Here is a 16,943-nt window from a genome sequence, read left to right as displayed (position 1 = left end):
GCATGTTAAACTCATATTGTTCATTGTTTGAAGTCTATGATATCATCAAAATTTTAATTTCATCATCATTTTTTAGTTTTTATAAAATATTTTACTGTGGTAAGGTTTTATCATTGTTTACAGTTTCTGTAAATTACCATCACCATTTTAAATAGCAGCAAAGCAACCTCATCACTAATTGTTAACTAATTTGTAGTCTTTCATTACTAACATGTATTTTGACAATTTATTGTTTTCTGATAGCACCTACTAATTTGTATATATTGTTTTCAACACCATATTAATCAGCCGTTATAATTTTAACAACATATAATTGTGATCAGTATATGTAATTTAATTGGTGTGTCATGTCTGACAGAAAAACAAGATCAACAACCCCAGAATTTCACTTGAAGACATAAAAGTAGCCACACAAAACTTCAATAATGACAATTGCATTGGTGGAGGAGGATTTGGGGAAGTTTTTAAAGGAAAGCTTCAAGACGGTGATGGAATTAAAACCATTGTTGCAAAGCGACTAGATACAAGGCTTGGTCAAGGGGAACAACAATTTTGGAATGAGGTCCAAATTCTCTTGGAGTATAAGCACGAGAACATAATTGGTCTTATAGGCTATTGTGATGAAAAAGATGAAAACGTCATTGTTTATGAGTATGCACCCAAAGGAAGTCTTGATAGGTATTTGAAGGATGTTTCTCTTACATGGGTGAAACGCCTTACTATATGCATTGATGTTGCAACCGCGTTATATTTCTTTCCAATTTTCTTATCATTTATCTAGTTGCAACTCTCTTTACAACCTTGTCACGTATTTGCAGGGAAACAACTTGGAACACTTGAAGCTTCCTCTCAATGATATTATTTCAGCCACCGATAATTTCTCAGACACATGCAGAACTAGAGTTAGCCGTTACTATACCTGGTATAGAGGTGAACTCGACTGTTTTGATAAAGAAACCCCACCATCCATAGAAGGGAAAAACAAAGGTGAACCACCCAAGAAACACAACACTGTACTTATAAGACGTGTCCATCCTAGAGATAACGAGCAAGGAGAAGAATTGTTCTATACAGAGATTGAAGTGCTTAGTAGTGTTAAGCATCACAGCATTGTCAGTCTACTTGGATTTTGTATTGAAGGTTCTGAGATGATCATTGTCACTGAAAATGTTTCTAATAAATACCTTTATGAATATTTGAACAACGGCAACAACAAGCGTATTTTGACATGGGAGAAATGCTTGAAAATTTGCATTGATGTTGCACAATCATTGAATTACCTTCACTTCGAGATTGAAGACCAAAGGAAGGTAATAATCCGTTTTTTAAGAAACTATGACATTCAGTTGGATGAGAATTGGGGGGCAAAGATCGATTCATTTGGGTTATCCGTATCCATGCCTCCAAATAAAGAAGATGAAGCTCTACATCTCAAGATGCCCGCTCAGACGCCGTACGGTAGCGAGTACTACCTTGATCCAGAATATGTGAAGAGTGGTAAGTTAAAAAGAGAATCGGGTGTTTATAGTTTTGGAGTAATTTTGTTTGAAATTCTATGTGGGAGGTTAGCGAATGATCCAATTTACCTGAAAGAGAGTGACAAAGGGTTGGCCCCTATGGCAAGACGTAGCTTCAGCAAAGGAACAACAGAGGAGATGATAGATCCTATAATAAAGGAAGAAACCAATGAACACAATTTTGTTCTAAATAGAGGACCCAACAAGGATTCTTTGCACACATTTATTGAAATTGCACATCAGTGTGTGGCAGAAACTCAAGACAAACGTCCAACAATGAAAGTCGTTGTCAAGCAACTAGAGAAAGCATTATTCTTTCAAGTAAGTCAATATCCTAAAACTTTAATTACCATTTTGTACAAATGTAAAATGCTTGTTGCCATTAGATTAACTTAATGAAGTACAAAGTGAATTTCGTATGTACAAATGTACAGTAGTATCTAAACTTAAACCGTTCTGGTTAATTTTGAAAAACCACTCTTTTGAGTTTTTAACAAGCTACTTTTATCTATAAGCAATGAGTCAATCGTATTTATATATTATTTTCAAATACTAATTTAATCATCCATCGTAATTTAACAGTTCATTATTATCTTCTCGTGGTTGATAGGAAAGGACAGCCTTAGAATTCCACTTGAAGACATAAAACTGGCCACACAAAAATTCCATGATGACAATTGTATTGGTGAAGGAGAATTTGGGAAAATCTATAAAGGAAACCTTCAAGATGGTGATGAATTTAAAACCATTGTAGCAAAGCGATTGGATACAAGGCTTGGTCAAGTGAAAAAACAGTTCTTGAGTGAGATACAAATTCTTCGGGAGTATAAACACGAGAATGTTATTGGTCTTGTAGGCTACTGTGATGAATGGAAGAAAAAATCATTGTTTATGAGTATGCGCCTAGAGGAAGTCTTTATAGGTATTTGAACGATGCTTCTCTGACATGGATGAAACGAGTTAATATATGCATCGATGTTGCAAGCGCGTTGGACTTCATTCATGGAGGAGTTGGAAAACAAACAAGGGTGATGCATGGGGAGATCAAAACTGCAAACATTCTACTAAACCATGATTGGAAAGCAAAACTTTCAGGTTTTGGGCTTTCACAAATAAGCCCAATAACTCAAGATATAGAGTATGTCATCGATTATGCATGTGGCACCCAGGGATACATGGACCCACTATACAAAAAATCAAGATACCTAACAGTAGAATCTGATGTTTATTCATTTGGTGTGGTTATGTTTGAGATCTTGAGCGGAAGATCAACATTTGCAATCCACGAACATCCAGGTTACTATCTCCCCGAGCTCATTAAAAACAAATTTGAAGAAGGAAATCATATTGAGGTGGTGTTCGAGCAAATAAGGGAGCAGATTGTGCCTGAATCATTGACTACATTTCAAGAGATTGCATACCGGTGCCTACATGATGAAAAAGAAAAACGACCGACAACAAAAGAAGTTTTAATGCAACTTAAGATGGCTTTGGAATTCCAAGTGAGTAATTAGCATAGTTTTGCCACATTAGTTCCTTTAAATGCTTTAATATAAACCAAAACTTTTTACTTCTTTAATGACATAAAACTTTATGTATAAATCTTTTAAACAAATGGTGAGTCAAAAGAGGTCAAAACAAGAATGGGTCTATCTCACATTCTTATCTTTTTAAGTTTTAACCTTTTGATAGAATTTATGCAATATTAGTAAGAGCAGATTCGTCAAATTTAATTTAAATTATGTATTTTTCTTTGTATATATAATTCCCGTTTATACCTGTTTAAAAGGTCTTTTCTTATACGTAGGTACCTACAAAACCGAAGGTGAATGATTAATCAGTAATTCACACACAGAAGAAACAATTTCTGCTGACTATATTGATCAGCCCAACCTGGATACAGATGAATCGGATAAATGTCTTGATATGTCTAAAAGCCTAAAGGAGGTGAAAGATTATGTGCATGCCTATAGGTCTCCGACAAAAGAGGTCTTTATGAATTGGACAAGCCGACAAAGGGAATATTTTGTAGTTCTTTGTCGAGACCTAGAAATCAATCTGGAAGACATGGATGACGAAGAAGAGGTAGCCTCTTAAAAGGATGGTTTTGCTTAACTTTTGAAGACGTAGTTTGTTTAACGGGTATTTCTTATGTTTAAACTTAAGTTGTTTTTCAAATTGTTTGAGCTTGCCTTGCTTTTATTTTGACTCATGCTTACGAAATAAGCTTGTATGTTTGACTCTACTACATCATGCATTTTTGTATATATAGTTTTGTGCTTTCCTGATCATGATATGCTAAAAGGCATGTAACCCCATGCAGATTTCGTCTAACTTAAAACTGAAGCAGATTTATACATACTTGAGTCACCTGCTTAATAGTTGAAGGTTGCAAAGCTTAAAAAATATTGTAACATTAACTCAATAATTTAAAAAATGGATCCTTTTAGAAAATGGATTGTTCGTATAAACAATTTCAATAATTTAAAAGTACATTACATCTATTCCTTATATCAAGTCAGCTCATGAGCAAACTATGTTGTGTTGAGCTACAACTATGAAAATTATAAACCTATGTTCAAAAGAATAAATTTCATCTGGTAACACAGTCAAAACACAAAACCATAATCATCGATAACATCATATAGAATCTAGGCCAGTTTCTAAGAGACGGCATGAATATAAATGTTATAGTTAACCTAAACTGCTAAACCGAAAACATCTACTCTTCTTGAGCAGATTCACCACTCTGCTTGTTGTGCTTCCTTGCATACCTCTGGTTCCTTAAAAACTTAGGATCCATCTACAAGCCTAAACACAATAAAACATCATTAACAACCTTATTTTGTTAAGAAAGACTAATTTCCAAACACCAACAAAAAATACTCACTACTTTATTTAAACTAAAACATATTAATCCCATCCCTTAACAAGTCAACATTCAGACTGCTGTTGGCCTAAAACCGAACCAAACATTCGGATTTCGAGTTTTTGAAACTCAACCTTTTTTTTTTGGGATTTTGCGGTTTTCAGTTTGAATACATTTATTATTTGAGCTTTGAATTTTTAGGACTGAAATTTTTTGGCCCAAAAATCTTTAGGCCAAAAAATATAGTCCAGAACGTTAAATTTGGGCTTTAATATTTTTGTAAACTAAAAATTAACTAATATTATTAGACCTATAATATTTGAAAGGCACTATATATTGAATTATTATAATCTGCTTAAAAATCCCAAAAACTGAAAGTTAGGTATTTACAAATTGAATCATTTAGTTTTCTACACGCACCAATGTTGTAAACTAGCTAGACCCTATTCGGAGGGTGAGATATGGACTAGCGATTAATATTGGAATTTGTATGTAATTTTATAAATAAAATTTTCAATTTCGAACGATTTTGATCACATAGCAATTACTCTGCAACTAATCTTAGCGATTAAGCGGTGATTAACCATAACCAAAACCATCAACCCGAATTCACAAATCCAACATAACAAATAAGAAATTAAACTAAAAAATACACACACGGAGTGTGTCTTTGCTTCCTTGGCTTTTTGATGCCGTTACGGTGAGCCTTGTAAGACTGGTTATGTGCCGTGTGGTTCTTAGACTTAGCCATCTCTCTTTCTCTCTCACACACACACTGTTAATACGAACCTTTTTGGCTTGGCTGCTACTGCTACAATGAAAAATTAGAGCTTGCAAGATAAGATAGGAACGAAGATATGTTGTACGAATTGGTCTTTAAAATCCTTAATTTGGTTTTTTGACGAAATAGCCCGTTTGGATTGGGCTCGGCCCAAAGAAAGAAATGCATGTTAAATGGATTAAAATGATTGTAAATTTTATTGAATACAAGTATACACCTTGCTTTTAAAAAATGATATTTTTCTACGAAGGTAGTTATGTTATGCTAGTTTTTTATTATGGAAAGATAAAAAAGAAGTTATAATTATAGTTATGGTCTTATGGATGTAGAAGTATTTTAAGCCATCCTTGATAGGTAGGTTTTAGGCGTTCTTCCAAGGATGAGATGGTTTGGGTTGGCGTTCTTCGTCATTGCGTGAGAATGTTTGTGTTGGCGTTCATGTGCAAAGGGTGGAGTTGGGTGTGGGTGTGTTGGCTTATACTAAAAACAATTATATATATTCTCATAAAAAAGTTTAAAAATAATATTAATTTAAATATTATAAAACTAAAGGACTTCTATATCTATATCTAAGTTTTTACTTTAGTTTTATAGCTTTTATAAAGTTTGATTCTAACTTTACAATAAATATTTACATATGTTCTATTAAACTAATAAGATTCAGTCGTAATTGCAAACTCATTCTTTTGCTATCGAATGGCGGTATTATATTCACAAAGCGGCTAACAACAACTAGCCACCATCTAATCCAATCTATTTCGAATTCCTTCAATCTTGAAACCACCCATAAGAAGCTAAGGATTTTTATATTCTCCGTGATTTGATTAGAACATATGTTAACACCATTAAAGATGTTATCGTTGCTTGCCCCTCAAATACACCAAACCATGAAACGGAAGATTGCTTGGTTTAGTTTGCTATGCGATTGATTTGGGCCCAATCCGTCATGGTAATTAAGCACATCATTGATTGAGAAAGCAAAGAAATGCATAAGCATGCACCAAGGTACAACATCATGCCGAACCAAATTCGAGGTCTAGCAAAATAACAGCAAATGGTGGTTCTGGTAGCAAAATCCGAGCAAAAAGGGCACAATGCCGTACCCACGTTTACATTCCTTCTCAAAAGAGCGGTTCTGAATGATAATGTAACAAAACTTTTTGACACATTAATGTATTTTTATTAATTGAACATTCTTTTTATTAGATAAGCATTTTACTTACGTGACACATCCGACCAGTCACGTTTTTATTTTTCCGTTATTGTAAATCTCACAAAAAAACAAACGAAGTACCCAAGTACAAATTCTCCAAGTTAAACTAAATAGTATAAAAGACAAAACTATACTCTTTTTAATAATTTTATTTTAATAAATAGTGTAACTCGTATAAATTCAACGGTTCCTGTATATCAACTCCTCATCATCACAAAAACACCATCGATTATATTATTATTATTATCAGCCATACATGCATACACAACACTCCGAGATAACCGGGGAATAATAATAATATTATTATTATGGCGGTTCAGAGAGACATCGACGATTTACCCAAAAACGAAGCGAATTACACGGCACTAACTCCGGTTTGGTTCTTAAAGCGAGCTGCTTTGGTTCATCCTGACCGTAGATCGGTGGTTCACGGTTCGGTTCAGTACACGTGGCGGCAGACGTATGAACGATGTTGCCGGTTAGCCTCTGCGCTTACCAGACGGTCCGTCGGGTTTGGTTCAACGGTAACGAGTTCCGTCTAAGATTTTAATCTTATTAATTTTTTTAATAAAAAACTTATTTTTATTTTTTATTGATTGGTGCTTGTGTTTGATGATGATAACTGATAAGTATGAAGGATGTTATATTGGGTAAGTTGTGATTAACTGATTAAGGTACTTAATATAGCATTGACTGGAAAAAAGTCAAAATCGATTGGGAGTTTGAAGTCAAAGTTGGGATTTTGAAAAAGTCAAAATTGATAGGGTGATGTGTTTAACCTGGGGTGTTGTTGTTAATGGATATAATCAAATATTGATTGAAGGTAGAGTTAAGGGGTGTTTGGATGTTATTTGATTTATTTATCAAATGGTTGATTAAGTTAGAATTAGGGGGTGTTTGGATGCTTAATTGATTTATGTCATGTAAAAATCTTGAATTTTTAAATAGATGATCGAATAGGTGATTAAAGTTAGAATTAGGGGTTTGGTTCAACCGTCTTCGATTTTAGTTTTAGTTGTATTTTTAGTTTTGGTTTTATTGACGCTTGTGTTTGATGATAAGTATATGTTGGATTTTGTGAGTTGTGGTTCTGGCGATTAATATGACGTTGACTTTGGAAAAAGTCAAAATCGATTGGAAGTTCGAAGTCAAAATCGTGATTTTGTAAAAAAGTCAAATTGATTGAGTGATTTGTTTGACCTAAGGTATTGCTGTAAGTTGATTCAAGATTGAATTAGGGGGGTGTTTGGACTTTGGAGGTTAATTGATTTATTTCATATCTCAAACAAATTTCCAAGTTCACAATTTGTATTCAATCCAACAGGTGGCGGTGATTGCACCAAACACCCCAGCCATGTTTGAAGCCCATTATGGAGTTCCAATGAGCGGAGCGGTTATAAACGCAGTCAACATTCGTCTAAACGCTCCAACCATCGGCTTCCTTCTAGAACACTCATCATCCGCAGTCATAATGGTTGACCAAGAATATTTCAAGCTAGCCGAGGAAGCTTTAAAGATCCTAAAAAATAAAATCAAAACCAATTTCAAATCTCCACTTCTGGTCGTTATCAAAGACGAAAGCGTTGAATGCAATCCAAAGAATCTCCAATACGCTTTAGCGAAAGGTGCGGTTGAGTATGAGGCGTTTCTAGAATCTGGTGATCCGGAGTTTGTTTGGACACCGCCACAAGATGAGTGGCAGAGTATTGCGTTGGGGTATACTTCGGGCACAACGTCTAGTCCTAAAGGGGTGGTGTTGCATCACCGTGGGGCGTATCTGGCGGCTACTAGTAATGTTCTGGTGTGGGGTATACCAGAAGGAGCGGTGTATTTGTGGACTTTGCCTATGTTTCACTGTAACGGGTGGTGTTTTACCTGGACTCTTGCTGCTATATGTGGGACCAACATATGCCTCCGACAGGTACTTTATGTCTACTTGTATGGGCGGTTCATGTAACAGGTTTTGGTTTAACGTATTAGAGGTGCAAACGAGCCAAGCCCAAGCTTGACTAGGCTCGAGCTCAGCTCATTTTGAGATCTAATTCTAAAACTCGAGCTTGGCTGTTGAGCAGTTTTTTAAAGCTTAAGTTCTACTTGGTTCATTATTTATTAATTAACTTAATTTATATACATCTATAATTATTTTTATATACTTTCTAATTATAATTTTTACATATAAGTATATAGCATAGTATATGTTATGTAGTTATTTTTATTACAATTTTATACATAATAATTTTTACACAAGTATATATTTAATATATTAAAAAAATTATATAAATAATAGGCCCGTTTAGGCTCGCGGACCAGATCAGGTTTGATAAGTGAAGGGTGGGCTTAGCTTGTTTATTAAACAAGCTTGTTTTTCGGTTCGAGCTCATTTAAACTCAGCCCGATTCGAGCTTTTAATGAGCCAGCCTCGAGTAGGTCACGAGCAACTCAGTTCATTTTGATATCAAAGCATGGTTTTGTCCGTTTTTTTAAGCTAATCCATTAAATGGATTAGAAGTCAATATAATTACAATAATAATGCGCTTTAGGTTTTTTGCGACCTAAATGACCTGTTTAGCCCATTTTACCTGTTCCTTTAGAATTTTCCTTAATCCTTATTTCACATGTTCAAGATTAAAGTTAACCCAAATCGACCCATTTATAAGTAAATGGGTCAATATTGCCACGTCTAGGCTTGAAATTTTGAACCACTTACGTGTGCATAATATAAAAAAAAATGTCAAAGACATAGCTTAAAAGAACCCAAAGTAGGTTTTCAAAACATAAAAACTTTTGTAAATCATTTTGTTCATCAACTAAATTTGGAGTAATATTTTGACCCGAATCCATTGTGACCCACTCCATGGCCCGCCCTTGTCGATAGCATTAAGTTCTTGTTCTTGATGTTTTATGCAGGTAACGGCTAAAGGTGTTTACTCGGCTATAGCCAATCTAGGGGTGACCCATTTTTGTGCCGCCCCTGTAGTCCTCAACACAATAGTAAACGCCCCGGCTAAAGACACCGTCCTCCCGCTTCCCCGCCTAGTCCACGTCATGACCGCTGGAGCCGCCCCACCACCATCCGTCCTCTTCAAAATGTCCCAGAACGGGTTACGCGTCACCCACACGTACGGCCTCTCGGAAACCTATGGCCCGTCAACGATATGTGCATGGAAGCCCGAGTGGGACAACCTCCCCCCCGAAACCCAAGCCAAAATGAATGCCCGCCAAGGTGTCCCATACACTGCCCTCGAACACCTAGACGTTGTCGACACGCAAACCATGAAACCGGTCCCAGCAAACGGGACCACGGTCGGTGAAATCGTGTTCCGTGGAAACATTGTCATGAAAGGTTATTTAAAGAACCCGAAAGCGAACGCGGAAGCATTCGCACACGGGTGGTTTCACTCGGGTGATTTAGCAGTGAAACACCCAGACGGGTATATCGAAATTAAAGATCGGTCGAAGGATATTATTATATCGGGTGGTGAGAATATTAGCAGTGTGGAAGTTGAGAATACATTATACCAACACCCATTAATTTCAGAAGCGTCGGTGGTGGCCCGGCCCGATAATAGATGGGGCGAGTCACCGTGTGCGTTTGTGACGTTAAAGGACCCGGTTGAGAAATCGGATGAGGGGAAAGTTGCGGATGATATTATGAAGTTTTGTCGGGAGAAGATGCCGGCTTACTGGGTCCCGAAATCGGTTGTGTTTGGGCCGTTACCGAAGACGGCTACTGGGAAGGTTCAGAAACATTTGTTGAGGGCTAAAGCTAAGGAAATGGGTCCTGTTAAGATTAGTAAGTTATAAAGTTAGTTTTTGGATTTGGGATATGAATAAGGGTTATGTTGGATTTTAAATTAAAGGGACTTTTAATAAAGTTGTATGAAATTGTTGCATTGTTTTTTGTTTTATTGGTCTATCCTGTATCATGTTATTAACTGACCTTTAAGATTTATTCTTCTTATTTGATTCGTAATAAGATAGAGTATTTGACCGTGTTTTGATTGGGTTTTCTAGGCTTTTAAGGTAGGGTAGGGTCTGGTTTTGACCTGATATTTCCGGTTATGGCGAGTCCGGGTCAGTTCGATTCCGGGTACGGCTCCGGGGAGAAATCCTATACCAAGTCGTGCCTGCGGGTCGGGTACGGGTAGAACCAGTTCTGGGTCGGGTTCGGAACCGGGTATTTTGTGCACCTCGCCTGAGTACTACCAGCAAACATTTGTTCGATCAATACCCGGAGAGATTTTACGCAATGTGGCACTGTTATTTGCTTACCAAACCCACTTGTCATCCTCATGTTTGTCACAAGGCTGCTAAGAATTTATGAGCACAGGTCTCCCTGGTGCATTTCATCCTCATTAACCAATGCTCTTGAGTCTTGATCATCTCATTCCCATTGCATACAGCCATTTGCTTCCATAAATGTACTGACGGATTGACATCAGTAACTTATAATAATAATAATAATAATAATAATAATAATAATAATAATAATAATAAATTAATAACAACTTAGACCTTAATGGGCTTGTCATGTGTTAGTGGGTTGTTCAGGCTACACAAACTCATATTAGGTCATGATAAATCATTTGGGCCTCGTGATAAATGTACATGATTATTTTACACTACTAGGTAGAGGTGCACAAAAAACCTGAACCTGGAACCGAACTCGAAAAAAATATCCGGAACCGGTTTTTTTATACCTGGATTTTTAATACCCGTACCCAACCCTACTCGTAGGGTACGCATAGGGTATGCATTTCGGGTGCAAAACCCGTACCCGGAACCGGACCCGATTTATACCCACTAATACCCGAAAACCGAAACCGGTTCCATACCCGGAACCGGGTTTTCCAATACCCAAAACCGGGTTTTTCAAATATCCGATCTATACCCAAAAGTAACCGAAAAATACCTGAAAAATACACGAAAATACCTCTAAAAATTGTAACCCCTTAAAAATATTCAATCTATACCCATAAAAACCCCGGAAAAAGCCCGAAAAAACACGAAAATAGGGGTTTTTCAATACCCGAAAATTGGTATCCGATTCTATACCCGACCCGAACCCGATGATAGGGTATGGTTTTTAGAGACAATTCCCGGACCTGAACCCGACCCATGTATTACAAATACCCGATTGTCTAATACCCGGTCATACCCGGAACCAACTATTTGAAAAACCCGATTTGTGCACCTCTACTACAAGGCATTGGCGCATTGCCATGTTAGGGGGTTGTTTTGGCTACACATTTACTTGTTCATTTAGTTAAACGAATGACATGAACGTTTGTCTACCTTCATTCATATATGTTTGGAAACGGTTTTTTTACGTTCGATTATGTTGTTTCGTTTGTAAATTTATTCAGTTTATTCAACTTGTTTTCAAATTACTTTTGATAATAGTTATGTTTGGATATTCATGTTTACTTTTCGTAGGGGTAGTTTAGTTAAATTCATTTTTGGTTATTTATATATGTTTGTTTGTGTTCATTTACGTTCGTGGATTGTTCGTTTATAACTAACTATAAAGAAAGAACACAAAACAACAAAACAAGAAAGCAAGCCATTCATATATGTCTTGAATTTAAGAGAGAAAGATAAAACGGATTATAGATAATTCTTGGTGAGTTATTTATTGAATTTTATATTTAAACTAGAGATAATTATTAGTTTAAATTAATTAGGCTTATCTAGGAATTTATATTTATTTATTAAAATAGAGCTTGAGTTGGGTTGAGGTTGGAATGAGTTTAGGATAAATAAATGGTTAGGGGTATTATATTTAGTATGCTTTCGTTGATCTTACTCTGCTAATAAAAGAAAATGTTGAAACTTAAGTGTTAAGCATGTATTTCTCCTAATTTCTCATCTTTTATTTCATTCATTCTATTTATCCATGGGCCGGCTCTACCCATGAATTATCCAGTAATAGGTCTTTCACAACAAGCTCTACCTATACAGTAACGGTATTTAATTATGAAGGTTGGCTGGGTAGCTGACCCTGTTAGTCCGTTCTTGCAAGAGGGGTCTATGTTAGCTAAGATTTCCTATGCTTAATGGATAACCATTTGCTACCAATGGAAAAAGGGTCAAAACTATTTAGTCAATTGGGTTATAGCATAGTGTAGATTTTATTCATTATTAAGTTAAGTGCCATTTGCATACCTGAAGTTTAACCAACTACGCAACTTTAGTACATTTCTTTAATTTCGTGCAAATCAATACATGACGTTTCCAAATCATGCTATCTTAGTATTTTTCGTTAAACCCGTTTGTTTTTTCCATTAAGTCGTGGATAGAATAGTATTTATTTCATTTATCATTTACTTAACCCTATGGTAAAAAATAAATGAGTTGAACTACTTTTTTTAACAAAAATAAACGAACCGAACTACTTTTTTTTAACAAAAGTAAATTATCTGAACCAGTTTTTTTTTAATAAACGGACCAAACTATTTTTTTAACAAAAATAAACAAACCGAAATACATTTTTTAACAAATAAGCGAACCGAACTACTTAAAAAAACAAAAAAAAACGAACCACTTTTTTTAACAAAAATAAATGAGCCCGGCCACTTTTTTTAGCAAAAATAAATGAACCGAGACGGTTTTTAAAAAAAGAAAAGAAAGATAAACAAACCAAACTACCATTAAGTTCTTATTTTCCATCATGTGTAGTACATGGGTGAAACATAAAAAAGATACATTTCATAAGTCGTGAACTGGAAAAAAAAACATAATTCATAAGTTTTACTTTGTACATTATAAAATAAGGGATTGCTCTATAGAATAATAACCAAGTTTTAAAATTATTCTAATTAGGTCACTCATAAAATATTTTGTTCAATTAGGTCACTAAAGTTCATATATGTTTCAATCGTAAATATTTTACCTGAATAGCATGTTATATATGTTTTTTTAATTTTTAAATATCTTGACATTGCTAAATATTTTTTTAAAAATTGAAAAAAGTAGCAAAAAATGAGAAAATAATTTTTAAATTGCGAAAAATGGAAAAGAAAAAAGTAGAAAATTTTAAGTTACGGTTTCTTTATAAGAAACCATCATTCTTTTAGAAAAATATAAAAAAGATAGTTAGTTGATATTAAAATATTTAATAGTAGAATTATTAATCGATTCAATACCAAAAAAAGGAATATATTAATTATCTTGTAATTTTTTGGAATTTTTCATTTTTATTTGGCAATTTAAAAATTATTTTTCTCCATTTTTACTAATTTTAAAAAAAATATTATGCAATATCAAACTATTTAAAAAAAAAACCTAAATTACCTGCTATACAGGTAAAATATTTAGGATTGGAACAAAAAATAAACTTTAGCGACTTGATTAGAACAAATTTTTTTATGATTGACTTAATTGGAACAAATTCAAACTTGGTTATTATTTTATAAAGTCATCCATTAAATTAATCATAAGTATTTTGAGAATCATAGTTGAAATAACGAACCTAATTTATTTTTATCATTCGACAATCTCGTGTAATACGCAGGTTCAAAAACTAGTTAATAATAAAAAGAGTCGAACAAGTTGTTTAATCTCGTGTTTGTGTGTTAGATCAAGGGCCCAATTTCCAACACATGTTAGATCGTTTGTTCGGTTACGTTAAAAAACAAACACAAACATGCCCCAATCATGTTCATTTGGTTCGTGTACATGCTAGTCTTCGTCGATAACCATCAATGTGCTCATGAACATGTTTACCGACAGTTTTATTCAACTCACAATTTTCATGTTTTTTGTTTTGTCGATCCGTGGGCAATAGTGTGTGGCTCACTTATTTAGTAATGTTTATTTGGGTTGGAAGGATTGATAAGGAATGTTTATTTTTATGTATGTGGACCAAATGTTTATCAGTATGTTTTGGCTAAATGTTTTCTTGTTTGCTTAATTATTGATTGATTATTGTGTATAAACTATTATAAAATGTAGCATAATATAATCTTAAACGAATATTCTCGGAGTACAACTACAAATTAGTTAGCCGAATATGTTATGTAAATGTTAATAGACAATTTATTCTATTCTAAAATATCATATTTGGCCAAGTATGTTATGTACTCAATACATTAAAATGTAAGATATTAACGTATTAATATTTAAAATTTTGTCCAAAAAATTGTCTATACGCCCGTATAGGTCTATACGGCCATATTAACATATTAATAATTAAAATTGTGTCTAAATAATTATCTATACGCCCGTATAGCCCTATACGGCCCGTATAGGGCTATACGCATTGGCGGATCCAGCATACAAACGGGTGGTTCCCGAGTTTCGAAATAATAGTGTACGGATATATAGAAGACGCGTAGGAACCACCTTATAAATTAAGAGGGAACCACCTAAAAAAAATTCCTGGATCCGCCACTGGCTATACGAGGCACTATAAACAATGACTGACAATCTATGACACAAACTGACATGATTCAGGTGCTATACGACCGTATAGCCTTATACGAGCCGTATAGGAAAAAAAAATTGTGTGGGAATCCCAAGTGGTGTGAGAGGATCCTAAACCTTACTAAATTATGAGTCCACATCTTATCAAAACTGAATTATTAAAAATAAATAGATAAATAAATATAGAGGCATAAATAACAAGACAAAACTATATTTTTCCTACCTTCATACGCTTATATACAAATAATAAGCTTAATTTGGATTTCCAGGGAAAATAATGACAAAAAAGGAGACTTAATTGTTACCATGCAATAAAAAAAATTGGTTTGGAAGGATTTCCTTGAAAAAAAGTAGTCAGTGGATAACAACAGGCTAAACTATTCTTATCTTAAATATATATAAATAAAACTTTTAAAAGCTAGTTGGTTGTTTCTTACATCTTAAATCATCATATTGTTTTATTTGTAAATGAAGATTTCTCATGCATTTGATTCGAATTCACGGCTATGGGGCTAACCAAACCCAGATAGCCTTTAAACGGGTTATCTCATTAAATTAAAAATTAATCTCACCAAATATTTGATATGAAAATCCTATTAAATAGGGATATACTGTAAGATTTGGATCAGGAAATTTAAATGAATCAAAGAAACTGGAACTAGTTGATGCCAAAAGTAATCTTTATTATAATAGCCAAATGCTTAGGAATGATTGAAAGATTACAAAAGTGGATTTCGGCTAATTGAAAGTGATGATAAACAAAGCAAACTAAAGATGCTTAAATAGAAAAAAAAATTTAGCAAACTAAGCAGATAAACTTGGTCTTCATTCTGTTCCTTTATTCTTGGACTCCAACGTACATTCAGCCCATAACTTGGTCACCACACCAACGACTCTTTTTCTGGTGGCTTAGTCAACATTAATCCAACACTCTCCTCCTTAGTGTTGACCTCTTTGCTAAAGTTCTCCATACCCACAAGGCTCCTCATTTCTGCAAATTTAATCCGGGCCAATGGCTTCGTTAAAATATCAGTCCTCTGCAGATTCCCGCTTACATGTTCAACAGAAATTTGATCATTTTCACCACATTCACGAATGAAATGATACTTCATGTCAATGTGTTTGCTTCTTCCGTGGAAAACAGGATTTTTCATCAATGCAATTGCTGACTCGTTATCAACCAGAGGCTTCACTTTCTCTGCAGCTCTTCCAACTAAATCACTCAGCAAGTTTCTTAACCACAATGCTTGACGCGCTGCTGATGTTTCTGCCATAAACTCTGCTTCACATGAACTGAGTGCTACAGTCTTCTGTTTTTGTGAACTCCATGTGATTAGATTATTCGAGTAATAAAACGCCATACTAGTTGTGCCTCGTCGTTCTTCAATATCAGTACCATAACTGCTATCACTGTACCCGATTAATCTGCCATCTCCGCCACTATTATACTTTAGCCCATATCCGGCTGTTCCTCTAATATACCTTAGGATTTGTTTAACTGCTGCATAATGACTTTGCTTTGGAGTTTGCATGAGCCGGCTTACTGTTCCTACTGGATAACTCAGATCTGGACGGGTGTGAATCAAATAGCGAAGGCTCCCTATTATCTTCCGATACATGGTTGGGTCGATATCCTCCCCGTCTTCATCTTTAGGGTCGACTGCAATTTGGGAGTCATGGGAAATGTTGTTTTGTTGCAAGCACTCATACCTGCCATGCTAAGAATTTTTCTTGCATACCCTTCCTGTTTGAGCATTATTCCCGTCCTTGACTGCTCAACCTCAATACCAAGGTAATATGACAAATTCCCCATGTCGCTCATATCAAATACCATCTTCATTCTTTTCTTGAATTCATGAATTTTCCCTTCGCTAGATCCAGTCACTAATAAATCGTCTACATATACCCCAACAATTAAGACGAAATCTGGTTTATGTACTATGTACACGGCTTGTTCATGAACACATCTACTGAAACCGAGTTCTTTCAGCACTTTATCTAGCCTTGCGTTCCATGCTCGTGGGGCCTGCCTCAGGCCATACAGAGCCTTGTTCAGTTTGTTCACCATCTCCTCCTTACCTTTCACTACAAACCCGCTAGGTTGCGTCACATAAACCTCCTCCTTGAGATCACCATTTA

General features: G+C 35.0%; 2 protein-coding genes and 1 pseudogene across 2 annotated transcripts; 2 read left to right on the top strand and 1 right to left on the bottom strand.

Moving 5' to 3' along the window:
• The first annotated feature begins 2,467 nt into the window (after positions 1–2,467).
• Positions 2,468–3,031, top strand: LOC143609083 (putative LRR receptor-like serine/threonine-protein kinase At5g48740). The gene has a single exon (XM_077083945.1). It carries the CDS (start codon positions 2,468–2,470, stop codon positions 3,029–3,031), a length of 564 nt encoding a protein of 187 aa, XP_076940060.1.
• A 1,204-nt stretch (positions 3,032–4,235) lies between these two features.
• Positions 4,236–5,150, bottom strand: LOC143609096 (large ribosomal subunit protein eL29z-like; annotated as a pseudogene).
• A 1,437-nt stretch (positions 5,151–6,587) lies between these two features.
• Positions 6,588–10,233, top strand: LOC143609110 (acetate--CoA ligase CCL3-like). Its single transcript, XM_077083961.1, has 3 exons — positions 6,588–6,904; positions 7,705–8,301; positions 9,288–10,233. The coding sequence occupies exons 1-3, from the start codon at positions 6,689–6,691 to the stop codon at positions 10,182–10,184; spliced, it is 1,710 nt and encodes a 569-aa protein (XP_076940076.1). The 5' UTR covers positions 6,588–6,688; the 3' UTR covers positions 10,185–10,233.
• The last annotated feature ends 6,710 nt before the right edge of the window (positions 10,234–16,943 follow it).

The sequence above is a fragment of the Bidens hawaiensis genome, unplaced genomic scaffold (genome assembly GCF_021521415.1).
Source record: "Bidens hawaiensis isolate Kalapana, Puna unplaced genomic scaffold, B.hawaiensis_p1.1 tig00419489_1, whole genome shotgun sequence".
In the NCBI taxonomy this organism is placed as follows: domain Eukaryota; kingdom Viridiplantae; phylum Streptophyta; class Magnoliopsida; order Asterales; family Asteraceae; genus Bidens; species Bidens hawaiensis.
The sequence above is the reverse complement of the archived record's forward strand: the minus strand, read 5'-3'. Positions and strand labels throughout refer to the sequence as shown.